This window comes from Aythya marila (genome assembly GCF_965140915.1).
Source record: "Aythya marila genome assembly, chromosome: 1".
In the NCBI taxonomy this organism is placed as follows: Eukaryota; Metazoa; Chordata; class Aves; order Anseriformes; family Anatidae; genus Aythya; species Aythya marila.
In genome coordinates, this window is record NC_139042.1 from 81,428,628 (window position 1) to 81,443,288 (window position 14,661).

General features: G+C 46.2%; 1 protein-coding gene across 2 annotated transcripts in view; it reads right to left on the reverse strand.

The window, feature by feature from the left end:
• Positions 1–12,126, reverse strand: part of SH3KBP1 (SH3 domain containing kinase binding protein 1) — a 230,026-nt gene extending 217,900 nt beyond the window's left edge. The window contains exon 1 of one of the 2 annotated variants that reach the window (XM_082766890.1): positions 11,547–12,126. Coding sequence is in view for 1 of the 2 variants with exons in the window: in XM_082766889.1 (XP_082623015.1) it covers positions 11,547–11,550 (4 nt within the window). In the remaining variant the exon portion in view is untranslated. The remainder of the gene's footprint in view (positions 1–11,546) is intronic. The other variant, XM_082766889.1, reaches the window with a different exon arrangement.
• Positions 12,127–14,661: the final 2,535 nt, after the last annotated feature.

A 14,661-nucleotide genomic window follows, 5' to 3' on the forward strand; every position in this document is an offset into this window, starting at 1 on the left:
GGTAGAAAAAAAGACCTGAGGAACTACAGACTTGTGAGCCTCACTTCTCTGCCTGGGAAGATCATGGAATAGATCCTCCTGGAAGCAATGTCAAGGCACATGCAGGACAAGGAGGTGATCCAAGACAGCCAGCAGGGCTTCACCAAGGGCAAATCGTGTCTGACCAATCTGGTGACCTTCTGTGATGGAGTGACTGCATCAGTCAACAAGGGATGTCATCTACTTGGACTTCTGCAAGGCCTTTGACATGGTCCCACATGACATTCTGGTCTCCACATTGGAGAGAGATGGATTTGATGGGTGGACCACCCAGTGGATAAGGAACTGGCTTGATGGCTGCACCCAGGGAGTGGTGGCCAATGGCTCCATGTCCAGGTGGAGCCAGTGATGAGTGGTGTACCTCAGTCTTGGGACTGGTGCTTTTCAATATCTTCATCAATGGCACAGATGATGGGATCGAGGGCACCCTCAGCAAGTTTGCAGATGACTCCAGCTGAGTGGTGCAGTTGATACAGCATAAGGAAGAGATGCCATCCAAAGGGACCTGGACTGGCTGGAAAAGTGGGCCCATGTGAACTGCACGAGGTTCAACAAGGCCAAGCGCAAGGTGCTGCACCTGGGTCAGGGCAATCCCAGACATGAGGACAGACTGGGGGAAGAACTCACTGAGAGCAGCTCTGCAAAGAAGGACTTGGGTGGACAATAAGGTTGACATGAGCCAGCAGTGAGCACTTGCATCCCAGGATGCAGCTGGCCGAATGAAGCCGAATGCATTGCATATAAGGATTCACAAGTTTCAGATGATTCTCGGGCAAATAAACCTAACTTTCCTATCAGATAACACGTGCTGACTCTGTGCTTTCAAATTTCAATTTTAGAATTCAGGATGCAAATCCGAAGAAGTAAGTTTTAGATGGTACTGCTAATGCCTCTGTTTTCTCAGCTCAAATCAGTACCTGCAGGTAATTTCTGCCAAATGTCACAGTGAGTGTAATTCACAAACCAACTTATTTTTTCTTCTCTCCTGAATTAAAATGTTCCCACATCACAGCCATTAACTCCTCTGTTTTGCTTCAGTGGTGCTTTGCAAAATCCCATGCATCGATTGTGCCTGAGTGAGTAAGCACTTCCATTAAAAATTAATTTTCTCACAGAGAAAAATCTCTGAATTTTGAGCAAGGCAAATTCTTCCAGAAAGCAGATCTTATGCTTCTTGTAAAAGACAGCTCCCCGGGTCTCTTATAAAAGCAGGTTAAAGCACTCAAGAAGTCTCCTTCACCTGAAGAAACAGTCACTATTAATTCTAAGAGATCTCCTTGAGCTTGAGAAGTATCGTGAAGGAAGACAAGCTTACGACTAGCGTAAATCCCCAAAGAGCAGATATTACATAGAGCTTCTCCTTAGAAAAACAGTCCTGAAAGCAAAAATTGATGCAAGCCAAACAAGTACAACTGAAAGCTTGTCGTCGACTTTCATCGCGAGCAGGAACAGCTTGTGACCCGCTGACAGCATTGCTCTGATGGGGAATTTAAGCCACAGCATGCTGGTTGAACAAGAAATCTCAGCGGAGCCCAGTATGGACTGGAAGCACAAACAATAGCCAGCATTTAGGCAGAAGAGCCTGTCGCCACGCCCAGGACGCAGGGACAAAGCGGAGAAAGCCGCAGGATGGAGCTCTGTGGAACTGGAGTAAACACAAACAGAGGCAACAAACCTATTGTCTGACAAGCAACTGCTCTGCTGGCAACCTCCTCCTCCCACCCGCCACCAGTTACCAGCACTGGTACTGTCTGGAAGAAAACAAAGCACACTGTCAAGGAAGCTACAACAAGAGGTCTACTCAAGACGAGTAAAACCTCCCTGAATGCTGGCACCGAATCCTTCCATAGCAGCCAGGAGGCAGCAGGCAGCTTACAGCCATGCCACCAAGAGAACGTGAGCAGAGACAGCACTGAGTATTATCTACCTTAACCACTTCTTTTAAGTCTAGCAGAAAAGTCTACTTCTCTTCTACTTCATCTATGGAAAAGGTTCCCGAGTTCCTCCCATTTGAAGAATTGCTCGTGACCTTCCCTGGTTTGCAATGAACTCTTGGAGCTAAGGAAACTGGACACTATAGCCAATGCTAAACTTCAGAGGACCTAAAGCAGCAAAGGGCACTTCTTGTGTTTCACATCTCTTGGCCCAGTAAGGCTGCACTGACTTCAACTCCTTGCTTTTGGTTTTTGAGCAAGACGTTGCCAGACTCAAACAGACAGGAACCGAAATTCTGTTTAAAAGAGCAACACCCTGCTCTTAAGTTCTCCAAAGTCAGCCATCAGGACTTCAGCACTTGGCTTCACCAATTTCTATGACACGTTCTTCTCCACACACCACAAAAGCACAATGCTTACCTTAGCTTACTTAATCCCTCTGAATCAGTATCGAAAAGGTGGCTGGCAAACACAGTGTGCAACAGGAACCACAGCGTTTACCTTCCAGGGGACCATTTCTGCCTCTGAAGAAACTCATTGGACTGCAGCAACAGTCCCAACACATAGCCAGTCCCTCTCCTTCCCGATACGGTACTTACAGGAAACCAGCTGAAGGTTGCTTGTCTTCCTAATTCGGAAATAAAATTAGTACAATTACCTGCATTCCACAACTAATTGTCATCAGAGTTCTGTAGGATCTTTGCATCTTAATATGGGGAGTTTTAAGACTATGCAGGTATTTAGGGAAGTTTCCTAAAAAGAGCAGTAGTGCACTCGAAAGGGAGATGAATTTGAAGGAAGAGTGTATGAAAAGATGAGGGAGCATCAGCTACCTGAAAAGAAGATAATGGATGAAGAGCATCTTTCCTGAGAAACAGGTGGGGAACAGCGAAGCAGATTTATTAAAAATGTATTTTGAAAATTTACAAAGCAGCATAAATGCACTTCTGGAAGTGACGGGAAGAGGAGAAACTGCTTTCTGACAGAATGAGGTGAAGGAGCAACAAACTCACGGGAAGAAGTTTCTTATGCAGAAAACTCAATTACATTGCGGAGGAACAGGCATTAAAATCTCTCTCACAACGCCAAAATCAGTGCAGACAGCTTTGAATTGGCAGGTGGTAGTTCATCATGAACTAGATGGCATCTTTGTTAACCATTTATCTTAATCTGCCACGAACCACCGTCAGTTGAGGTGTCAGCTAATCAAAAGCTAATTTATAGGTGCTTCGCACACAAAAATTGGAGTCTTCTAAATAAGCAGCACGCTAAATGCAAATCAAAGCGAGCGGTTCTGAAATGCTGCAGGAGTGACAAAAGAAAAAGAGCATTGGAGTTGACCCCGGTGGTTAGAGTCGAACTGACAAAGCAATTCAGCTGGTTTTAAGTGCAGGTAGATGGGGAAAGATTTGATGAATGAAATGATCAGCACTTACAAGGGAGGTAGTAAAGTTTCAAAGAAAACAGGGATTGCCCGTTTTGCAAGAGATCATTTGCCAGAGTGGCCGCCAACAGCAGCTGTCCAAGCAGATGAATATTATAAAAAAAAAAAATGTAACTGGTGAAGACAGCAACAGTAGCACTAAGAGTCCTGCCTCGTGCAAAGGTTGTTTCTTGCAGCTGGAAGAGCTGATCTTACTCCTCCAAATTTGCCTGCTCTTCAACAGTACTTCTTTTTCTCTGCCACACAAGGATCAAGTTCAATCTTTCAGCAGTACCAAGCCAAGTGCGGAAGCAGGCACAGAAAGTACTTTTTTCCTGCTGCATTAAGACCTCCTGTCAATAAAACAGCAGTTAACTAAACTGGGTGAACTTTACCCCAAAATCCCTGAACTAAATACATGCTGCCCCTATGAAGTTGAAGCAGTTCTGTACAGAAAGCACGGCCCAGTGCGACCGGCAAGACTCACTGGCATATGCAAAAAGAAGGAAGCTGCTGAGGAGCTGGTACGATGTGTAAGCTAAGCAGCTAATGGCCAACCAAGTCCTCAGAAAGTTTGAGTTCGGTTCCACTTGAAAAATGACCTGTTATTACAGTTATCAACAAAAGTAATGACAAAGAGCAGGGTTCCAACATTAAGACCACAGCTACTAGCTGTGAAATCAAAAATTAGTATCAGTGACTAAAAAAATCAGTGACTGAGCTAATTCATTGATCGTCTCCGGACAGCAAATCACTTAGAAACTTAAAACATGACCAAAGTTATGGGTTGCCTGTTTTGTTAAACAAAACCACAACAAAAGCACAGAAATGCATCAATCAAATGCACCATTGGACTCTACTAGTCAGAATTGGTGAAATATTTTGACATTGACATTGAATTGCTTGCAGCCTGAACCAACCCTGGATTCCACGGTTCCATACTGATAAACCTTTTCTTTCCCACAATCAACCTCAATATGCAGGTGTAAAGAAGCAAAGTTTCCAAGCTGCCAAGTTGGTGCTCTCAACAAACGTTGACAGCTTTGTTTTCTTGGGGGAAAAATACAGTGTGTTCCAGCCTATAAATAAAAATATATGCATATTTAATGTCAGGAGTGCTCACAAACGTACAGACAACTTCATCTGTGATCCTCTGTACTCTTCTGGAAGTGGAATTTAAAATACCATTACACCGGCAGTGAAGTCGCACACGTTTCTTGCTAGCAGGCAGCCTCTGCACTGCAGATGAGACAACTGGTGCGATTTTTTCCCCAGTTAGTAGGAACATTTCCTGCCTGAAGTACTGGTGCTCACTCCCAGGTGGTCAGAAAGATCTGTCAATACAAACTGTTTTATCATGCACTCAATATGAGGCTTCCCAAGCCGAGCTTTGACTAGAAGGGCATCACTTTCTGTACACGTTTATCCCTCCCCTCCCTTTGCCCAGTCATTTAAAGGCTGATGGGAGCAAAGCTAGGTTCTTCTTTAGTTTTCTGGGGTTTGGGCTTTTGTTTTGCTGTTTGTTTTGTTTTGGCAGGTAGCATCTGAGGGCTTTTGTTTTGTTTTGGAGGGGGGGTGTTTGTTGTTTTAATCTGCTATCTAAGCAGGGAAGTTGGACATTTCTACTCCACAAGCACTGGTTCTCCAATCTTGCTGGAACAGAGCATCCAGATCAGCAGGAAATTAACATGGCCCTGCCGAGAGTGAGAGGTCCTGATGGGATATTTCTCCATAAAACTGGTGATGATCACCAGGACACATTCACAAGAAATAGCCGACGAAAAAGAAAAGTATCCAGGAAATCAATCTTCACCCATAAAACCTTCAAATCCTTGTTTATAAATCAGCATCACCACTCTTCTGAAACACGTCAGTAATCCTTACATTTGGAAACAATGATACCAGAAAGGTTTTTTCATCTTGTCATGATGAAATCCCAAACTAAAGGCATATTTTTCTGAGTGCACTTCGTTATTGCTGGTGTGCCCTCGTACACTGGGAAGCAGACAGATGAGCATTAGCAGCTCCGGGAGACCTCACGGAGAGAGCAGCAGTAATGAGAAAAACACTGAAAAATTAAGCTGTTTCACTGCTACTCAGTTTTATATCCGTCACCAGGACAGCAAATTTGCAGTGCTGCAGAAGCCTATCACCGAAAAAAAAAAAAATCTCCTGCCAAGATAGCAGAGGATTAAAAATGCTTCTCTCCAGCGGTGAGGATGAATCAGCAACCACAGATAGATGACATATTCGATTTAAACCCGAGATGAGGGCTTTCAATGAATGGTTTCGCATTTGGCTCTAAAATGCAAAGTTCTGGACGCGAGCGGTAATATTCTAATACTTCTGCTTTTATAGATGCAGCTATGTGGAAAGGCAGAGGCACAGGCTGACACCGGTACGTTGACACAGCACAGAAAAGCACCAGCAGTTGTGCTGCCCCCCAAGACCCCCTTCCCACAAAACCAAACCAAACCAAACCAGCAGAGCAGCCTGATATTCTTTCTGTACATGTCTGGTTTGAGATCTCATTATCCATACCAAGCGCCAACAAGTTGCTCTGTAAATTAACAAGCAATTTCCTGGAAACTGCGAGAAGAGGACACAATGTGTTACAGGGATTTTTATTTTCCTGTTTTTTTAAAAAGGCAGGTCACAAACTCGCTTATTACAAATTTCTTGTGGGACACAAACCACTTAATTTTTAGAGAAGAGTGGGGTGGCCACTGAAAGGCAATTAAATATGGACAGGTCAAGTTGTGCCTTGACTTGTAACACATGCAACCAATCCCTGTGGACATTTTTGAAAAAGCGTTGGTCCCCAGGGCAGCTGCACACCAGCGCTGCCTTTGGTCTCCTTATAAATGAGCAGACTTACGCTGGGTCTGGTGTGAGCCAGTTTCAGTCATCAGGAACGATTAAGCTGCATGGGATGAAAGAGCAGAGAAGAAATAAAGACACACTGAAACTTTTTCCTTCTTTCAGCACACACGTAATTTCTGACCCACGGCTCTAGACCAGTCTTCATCCCAAAACAAGAGCACAGATTCTCAGGGGCACCCACACTGGAACACAAACTGCTCCCGGAGTGAGAACAAAGCCACCCTTTCCCCCTCCACCCCTCACCAAGCAGGACACTCCTTTCTCTAAGGCAAAACCAGGAACAAAGCACGGCTGAGACACCACGACAGTCATCTTGCCCTGGAGCTTTTAAGTAGGCATTACCATGGCACTCTCCAGATTTGGTTTCCACTGATGCTTCTCACTTAGCAGTAATAAAAAAAGGGGGAAAAGCCAACTCCATTTGCTGATACAATCCATGGCTGCTGACCTGCAGCATTAAATATTCTCTCACACGTAGGGACTTAGAGCTTTTGTCCTGTTTCCTCTCCGTGTGAAGCAGGCTGTCAGCAATTACTTCTACATTAGCTGAATTACTGAATCTTGATACTCACCTCGCCTCTCCCTCCCCTCCCCCTAATATATTCTTCCATCATTCCTCAGCGTGCAGAATGTAGATATGCCCTACAGCTACCTCCTGCTTTTGCATCCAGGGAAAACATCCACTCTTTGGTCCAGGATTTTCTACACTGTGATTTTAATATATTTTTAAAAAAAAAAAAAAAAAGGTAAGAACCACACAAAAATCCACCATAATTCCTGAAGAGTTTGCTCTGTAACAGCAGTGTCAGAGGCCAAACAGACACCATCTCTGTGGCTGTATGCTCTCCTTTGATCCCATCAGGGCTAACCTGCTTTCAGCACTTGGGTGACCTCTAACACTTCAGAGCTGGAATTTCAGCTGCTCCTTTCACATCCCCGGTCTCTCCTCTCTCCTCCCAGCGCACGCATCCCTTCCCTTCAAGTGGGGAAGGAGCCAACGCATTATCCGCAAGGTCAGTGCTGATCTGCTACATGAATTCTGACACGCTGCTGCTAGAATGATTACCAGCCAGCAGCATTCTCAAAAAAATACCCTATAACATGCAGTGAGCAGCAGCTGCAAAAGAAGAAGTCTGAATAACATGCAATTGTATATATTGGATTCTATTTCAACAGAAACATGCACGCGCTCAGCATTAATAGCAAAATAAGTCTGCTTATCAAGAAAGTGTGCTAATTTTAGCGTACATTTCCTTATACCTGGGCAGAAAACCATGAGTTTTCTAATAGCTTTGCCATAATTCTCTCCATACGCATCTTTCATTAACAACAAGAGGAACAAGAATTGTGCTCTTTTAAGAAACTGGAACTATCTGAAGTACGCTCCCCTTTATCGCTCTTTCTGATCTAAAAGCAAGACTTGTTATGAATAACTACCATGGCGACTCTGCAAAAAGATGAGCTACTTGAAAGGGGCAAGCAGAAGAGATACCAGCGTACATAAAAGCCTGTAAAATCCGAAATTATTTCCATAATCCTCTACATACACATACATGTATATGGATTTTATATTCCTTGGTTTCACAGCCCTATCTCGATCCTGTCAGAAGGCAGTCCCGAGAAGCTTTTATGACTTAAAAGCCATAGTCTCTTGATTTCTAGGGTAAAAAAAAAAAAGCTTCATGCCAACAATTTTTGTATGAAATTTCATGTAGGTTACTAAAAATATTTTATCAGTTCATGAAAACCCCACTTGAACTCTGACCCTGAAGACATTCACAGGCTGTATAAATGTTGTAACCAAACAACTGAAAATCCCATCTTGAGCAGCTCCAAAGCAACAGCACTGTCAGAAACGAACCTACCACCACCAAAAAAAGAATTAAAATGAGTGACATCCCATACGAGGGGAAGAATAGAGACTTTCTACAGGTTGAATAAGGCTTTCATACAACATTTCCCATTGAAAGCCTTTTAAGAGCTGCTTACAACCTCATTAATAAAAGCCTCAAAGTGAAAAAAAAAAAAAACATTAATGCTAATCATCTTCCATGTGATTTTTCCTTGTTCAGCTGGAATTGTTCAATTGTTCTCCAGGATGATGTTACTGAATGACACACGCCACTCCTGGTGAGAAACGTCTCACAGCCATTTTGCTGAAAGGCTCCAAAAGCTCCAACGTCTTGAAGAGGAAGCTGAGAACTTGCTGAGGAGCAGTGAAGAACCACAGACACACCTACCGCCTCCTGCGAGCCACTTAACACAAATTCTGCCGAGCTCAAGCCTCAAAAATGCTTCGTCCTACCCAGGACTGTGGAGTTGTTGGAGTTACCAGCTGAACTCCCCGCGCTCCCCTCGCAGCGAGCTTTCTCCAGGACGCACCACAGGGCCGGGAACAAGTTTTATTGCAAGAGCAGCTCTTGCTTGCTGGAGGTCAGCGTGGCCCCCCACACAGGAAATGTGCTCAGAGTGCTCCCTCTATTGATGCTTCGATAAGAGAGAGGGAGAAAGAGGAAGTGGCCTGTCTACAGTGTGAAAAGAAGCGGAGGGGAAAGATATGCCATGGTAGCGGGTTATGAGGAAAGCAGGGCAGAACTTGAGGGCAGGGGAATAGGGAGAATTTGGAGAGGAGCAAAACAGAATTAGGAAGAGATTACAACTGGAACAGGTGTTGTGACTAGTACGGATTAGTCAGGCTCTCAAACAGATCCATTTTTTTCCCATTACGTTACTTTTTGGTGTAACATTCCTGCGCTGTGTACAGACTAGCTGTGGTATTTCACAGCAAAGCATCTTTCTCAACCACGACGTCAATCCACGCACACAGTCTGTAATGTAACTGGTTCAAAGGGCGCACGGCTGTCTGGGGCTAAACCTCTAACCATGGTAACTTCACACAAACAAAAGCAACCTATCCTCTCTTACCTCCTCCTGGCGAAAAAAACTTTAAAAATACCTTGAAAAATATTAAAAGAAGCAATGCTAACAAAAAAGAAAAAGAAAAAAAAAATCACAAAAGCTGCAAGGTGAATCCTTCAGAAGTTTGATGATGACAGTGATCTGTAACCTGGTGTTTGCACAAGCACTGTGATGAAGGCTTCAGCTCAGTCCCACGGCTGTGTCATTGCGCAGGACCCCCAGCCCACTGAGTGCACAAAGCTGGCTCAAAAACGAGCAAAGACAGCACAGCAGCTGAAAGAAGGATCTTCGGCCACTGCAGGGGGTGGAAGGTGTGTCTCGACTGACACCAGGAGCTGCACATCAGCTGTTGGGTGAGGTCGCCAGCTGAACACTGCTTTCTGCAATCATATTGTACCCTTATGTTTTCTAAATTTAACAAGGAGGATGTTTCAAACCCTTTTTTTTCCCCGCTGTAACTACCATACCTTGCTCTTACTTTGTTTTCTGGATCTCCAGCTTCAGGAGGGCAGTCTGATATACAAGCATGCAAAGCTCTTGCAAATGGGACTGAGGAGTTTCCTAACCACGTGTAATTCTTATAAACAAACAAACAAACAAAAACCCCACAAGTGCATCCCCACAAAACACCACCTCTTCAATTCTCAGATATTTAAGGAAGGGGACTGAGCATGCTTCACTGTAGCCACAATTACTTTTAACATCTTTGTCCTGACCCTCTTTTAAGTTTCAGGAACTACCTCCATTAATTCACTCAGCTCTCCTCTGACAAGCCCATTCCAAATGGGAATTCATTTACATTCAGATATTCCAACTCTAATGTCATTAGAGAGCTCATGAAACATCAATAAATCTATATTTCTTCTAAGGCTCGGGGTACGTGCTGCAAAAAAGCTTGGGGCCATACACTGAACTTTAATATATACATGAGTAATGTACACATCTATACACATACACAGGCTTGGAATAACAGCAATATGCAGTGCCACACAGAAAATATAAATGATTTAAATGTGAGGCATGCAAGTAACTTAAAAACAAAAGATTAGGAATCTCAGTAGTGCCTTACGTGTAAAGAATTCACCTATTCTTTTCCGCATCTAAATATCTTTGAAAAAATGCAAACAATGCTAAAAATGTTTTTAATAAAACTCTGTTTTCACTTGGTAGCTCCTAGAAAGCCTTCACTTTCCTGCTACTCGTATCTTCGCTTCCTCATGCAATTTTTCCCTTCATTTTTTTAAGCTACGAGACTCACGCTCTGCAGATAGGAACAATGCAAGGCTACCTTCTCGCCTCTCTGTTTCTGTGAGGAGAGCTCTAGCTGAATTACGCTGAGTTGGGAAAGTCATTATCGAAACGAGCTCTAAAGGAGCCAGATGTGTACGATCGTGGCCTGTCTGTGGGGGAGAGAGGGAGAGGGGAATAAGGAAAGAAAGATGGCCTGCACTGCGAAGTCGGGGTGTTCAAGAAGCTTTCAAGGGCTCTAGCAATGCAAGTTACTACGCTGCTACTTTATCACTTCCCTTAATCTTCCGTGCCACGAAGATTAAAAAAGAAAGGTAATATTTGCACTGTGGATTAAGGAGCAATCTGAAGAGCCTTCCTGCGTCACCATACGAAGCTGAGAAGCAAAAAACATGCCCCGGGAGGGCAGGAAGGCAAAAACGATATGGCAAAACTTGATGGCCTGTGACACACTGTACTGAGGAGAGATTTCCCCATCCCTCAGCCGCAACCAGCCAGCTGGCCGTGCCCAAAGCCCTGCCAGAGCTCGGAGCAGCGCTACCTCAACCCTGACAGAGCCTTGGACGTGCACCCGGCTAAATGTGGCGGTCTCAGCCTCGGTGGTGGCTGGGCTGGATGGGGCTGCGTGTGCCCGGGTGCCTCTCAGCCTGGCCCCAGCACCCTGTGGGGGTCGATAAGCAAAAGGCAGCGCTCTGCAGGTGCACCTGGCGGCGTGGGGGGGGCAGCGGTGGGGCTGACCTCCCGCAGGCAGGCACGGAGAGGGGATCAGTCCCCAAAACGTGGCAGCAGGGCAGGCTGTAAGATGTCTGCCCACGCCGCGCCTTTTTACACCCAGCCCTTCCCCGCCGCTGCCCAGGTAGCGGCCGCTGCCCGCCCCGGGCGGCGCCGCCGCCTCACGCAGCCCGCGGGAGCCACCTCACGGGCAGCGCCCGCCGCCACCCGCCCAGCCCCAACCCCAACCCCAACCCCAACCCCAACCACCCCAACCCCACAACGCCGCTCCCCACACACCCCGAGCAGCCAGCCCGGGGAGGGCAGGGGGAGAAGTTGGCAGCCACGAGGCGGGCGGGGGCAGCTCCTGCACCACGACCCGGACTCACCCATTGATGTGGAGCCGGGCAGCGCCGGAGGCAGGCCGAAAGTTTGGGGTGGCGGAAAAGGGAAGAGGCGGCTGCTGCTGGTGCTGCTGGTGGTGCTGGTGGTGCTGGTGGTGGTGGTGGTGGTGGCGGTGCTGCTGCTGCTGCTGCTGACAGCGCGGCCCCCTCCCTGCTCGCCCGCAGCTCAGCGCCCGCCGCAGCCGGGCTGCGTGCCGCGTCCCGCCGCCCTCGGCATGCGTGTTGGCGGGGAGGGCGGGCAAGCAAAAAAAAATAAAAATAATAAATAAATTTTAAAAAAATAAATAAAAATAAAATGAAACGAGGAGAGAGAGAGCGAACGGGCTCAGCCCTTCAGCCACCTGGGCTCCCCCGCTGCCGGGCGGAGCGAGGCAGGGACAGAGCGCGGCCGAGCCCGGGCGCCTGCTGGGGAGCCGCGGGGGTGGGCGGCTCGCCCGGGGGGGCTCTGCCCGCTGCTGCCGGTGCCGGGGCGGCTCGGCACGGCTCGGTACAGCCCGGTACAGCCCTGTACAGCCCGGTACAGCTCGGCACGGCTCTGCACGGCTCGGCTGGGCTGCGGGAAGTGTCGCGAGACTGCGCCAGAGCCGCCGGGAGGGAGCGAGGGAGGGACGGGGCCGGCCGCGGGGCCGGGCCCGGCGGGGCAGGGAGGGGAAGGGAGGGAAGGGAAAAAGGGGTCCCCAGGCTGCTCCCCGCCGCCACGGGTGCTCCTCGCAGCACTGGGGGGCCCCACAGGGGCTGGGGAGGAAGATAAGGAGATATAAAGAGATAAGGAGCGGCTGCTGCTCGGAGCGGGGCTCGCACAGGAGCAGGAGCCGCTGGGGGAAGCGCCCCCCGCAGTGCGCGTGGGGGCAGGTTGAAGGCTATGCTGCTGCAAGGAGGGGTAACAGCTTCCAGCGTTGGGTATTAGTGAAAGGTGAAGCCAAAGGAGCTGTACCACCTCAGGGAGGTGATGGGGGATGGAGAGAAGAGCATCAGGAAGGCAGGCGCCTGGCCCTGCCCCACCCAGGAGGGTGGTGGGGATGGGGAAGACCCCAGGGAAAAGAAGTACGGGACTGATGGGGCATGGGCATCCACCTTTTTTTTAATCTATGATAATAGAGAAAATAACCGAGTTTCACTGATAAGAACCTTAAATAGTTGCAAATTTCTTCTTGATTGATTTTTTTTTTTTTTTTTCTCACAGCTAGGAAAACTTCATTTTAACTTACTGCTTTATCTGCTGTAGCAAGATGGGACATCAGAACTGATTCGTATGCTCCATCAGCTCGGCTTCCATTCTTATCCTTTACAGAAACCTAGTCATTGTGATGCCATAAAACCTCTATGGAGACTACTCAATTTAAAAGCTTTAAAGAAAACAAAAAGTTCAGTTATGAAAAGGACTACAATGGAGTACGGGTTTGATATAGGTGCAGACATCCTCCAGCTGGGAGTTCTGCTGAAAAGTGAGGAACAAGCCAGCTCAGTTCTGGCTTCAGGAGCACTAGGATACTGGATTGCAAGCCCCTGGCAGAGTGCAAAAACTTGGAGGGAATTGAAAAAATATTTTCTCTCCGTACATACACAGAGCATCTTTTAGCCAGCCACACGCTGCCAGGAAGCCCACGTTCTCTCCCACACACCTTAATAAAACAACGCTGGTTTCCGTTATCCAGAGCTCATTGCAGAAGGGCCTGTAAACTTAATTATCTGAAAGTGTTACGGCTTTAATTCTGCAAAGCCAACACCAGGAAAAGCAGCAGCTTTTACCTGATGATTTCAGCTGTTTTGCCATGTGATGCTCACGTCTCTCAGACCCACGTAACATGTCAAACTGCATAGAATCGATGCATCCAGCTTTGAGAGGAATTGTGATAGTTCTATCCTTAGCATGCCAATTTTACTGAGAGTTGGGCTTTCCAAAGCTTCAGCTGTGTAGTTTAAGGTGGATTAAGTGCTGTAAATGAAAAACTTGGTGCATCCCAGTAGCTCCATTTCTAGAACTTCTCAGGGCTAGTAGTAGAAGTGATAAGGAATAACACAAAGTAGTGAGTTTTCCAGCTCCATGTTACAATGCATGGAAGAAAGCCAATTTTGCAATCAGACTCCCACATTCAACTCAGCTTTGAGGAAGCAACACTGAAAAAAAATCAACCAACATATGGGAAGTTGTTGGCTTTTCCATCGAGTAAATCTGTAACACAGTGAAGTCCTGTCCTGGAAACCAGAGGAAAAGAAAATCAAGACAACTTCCCATTGTTCCCAAGCCAGAGAATTTCTACAGGACCTTGTGTTCCTATGAAGTCTGCACCAATAATGGGCACCCCTCAGTCAGGACAGGACATCAAAGTAACATTAGAGATGATTTCAGTACCTTATCCTTGTGGGAGAAGAGAGGTGAGTGAATACGCTGCAGAGATAGAGACATTTAGAAAAGGAATGGATCTTAGAGAAGATGGAAGTTGCAAATTTTCATCAATATCACTTTTAAAATAACTACCTAACCTGAAATCCTTTACAGGTCACGATCAGGCACGTGCATTTTTGAAGACTAGAGTCTAATGGTTGGGAAGCATCACTATTACATCCCCCAAGCATTACTGGGATTTTTGCTTTGCTGTTTTGTCAAGGATAGTAGGATTAGGAGTTGTTAAAAAAAAAAAAAAAAAAAAAAAGGTGACTTACATACAGTGAAGGCTAATATTATTTATATTACACCAAGTTTATGTGAGCAATGGGGGGTGGAGGAGTTAATATTTCCTTAATAAAACCTCATTCCTGCTTCTCTTTGTTAGCGAATCCTAGCATTAAGAGACAACATTGTTATTCTTACCTACTACCAATGATATTTATGTATTACAGAAATTCTTAAAAAATGTGCACTGGTTTATTAAACGCAAAATTTGGTAAAGTCCACCAAGTGTGTGCTTTCACCCATACTGCCCCTTTACTGGACATGAATCAAACTTTGACAGAGGTGCTAAGGGTTTTGAATGCCATTGAGAAAGAGAGAGATGTAACTGCTTTCAGAGCTTTTTTTTCCCCTCCTTCCTTAAATAACATTTATTTTTGTGGTAGCCCTAAAGGGAGATTCATGTTTTATGTCCACAAATAGGGAGCT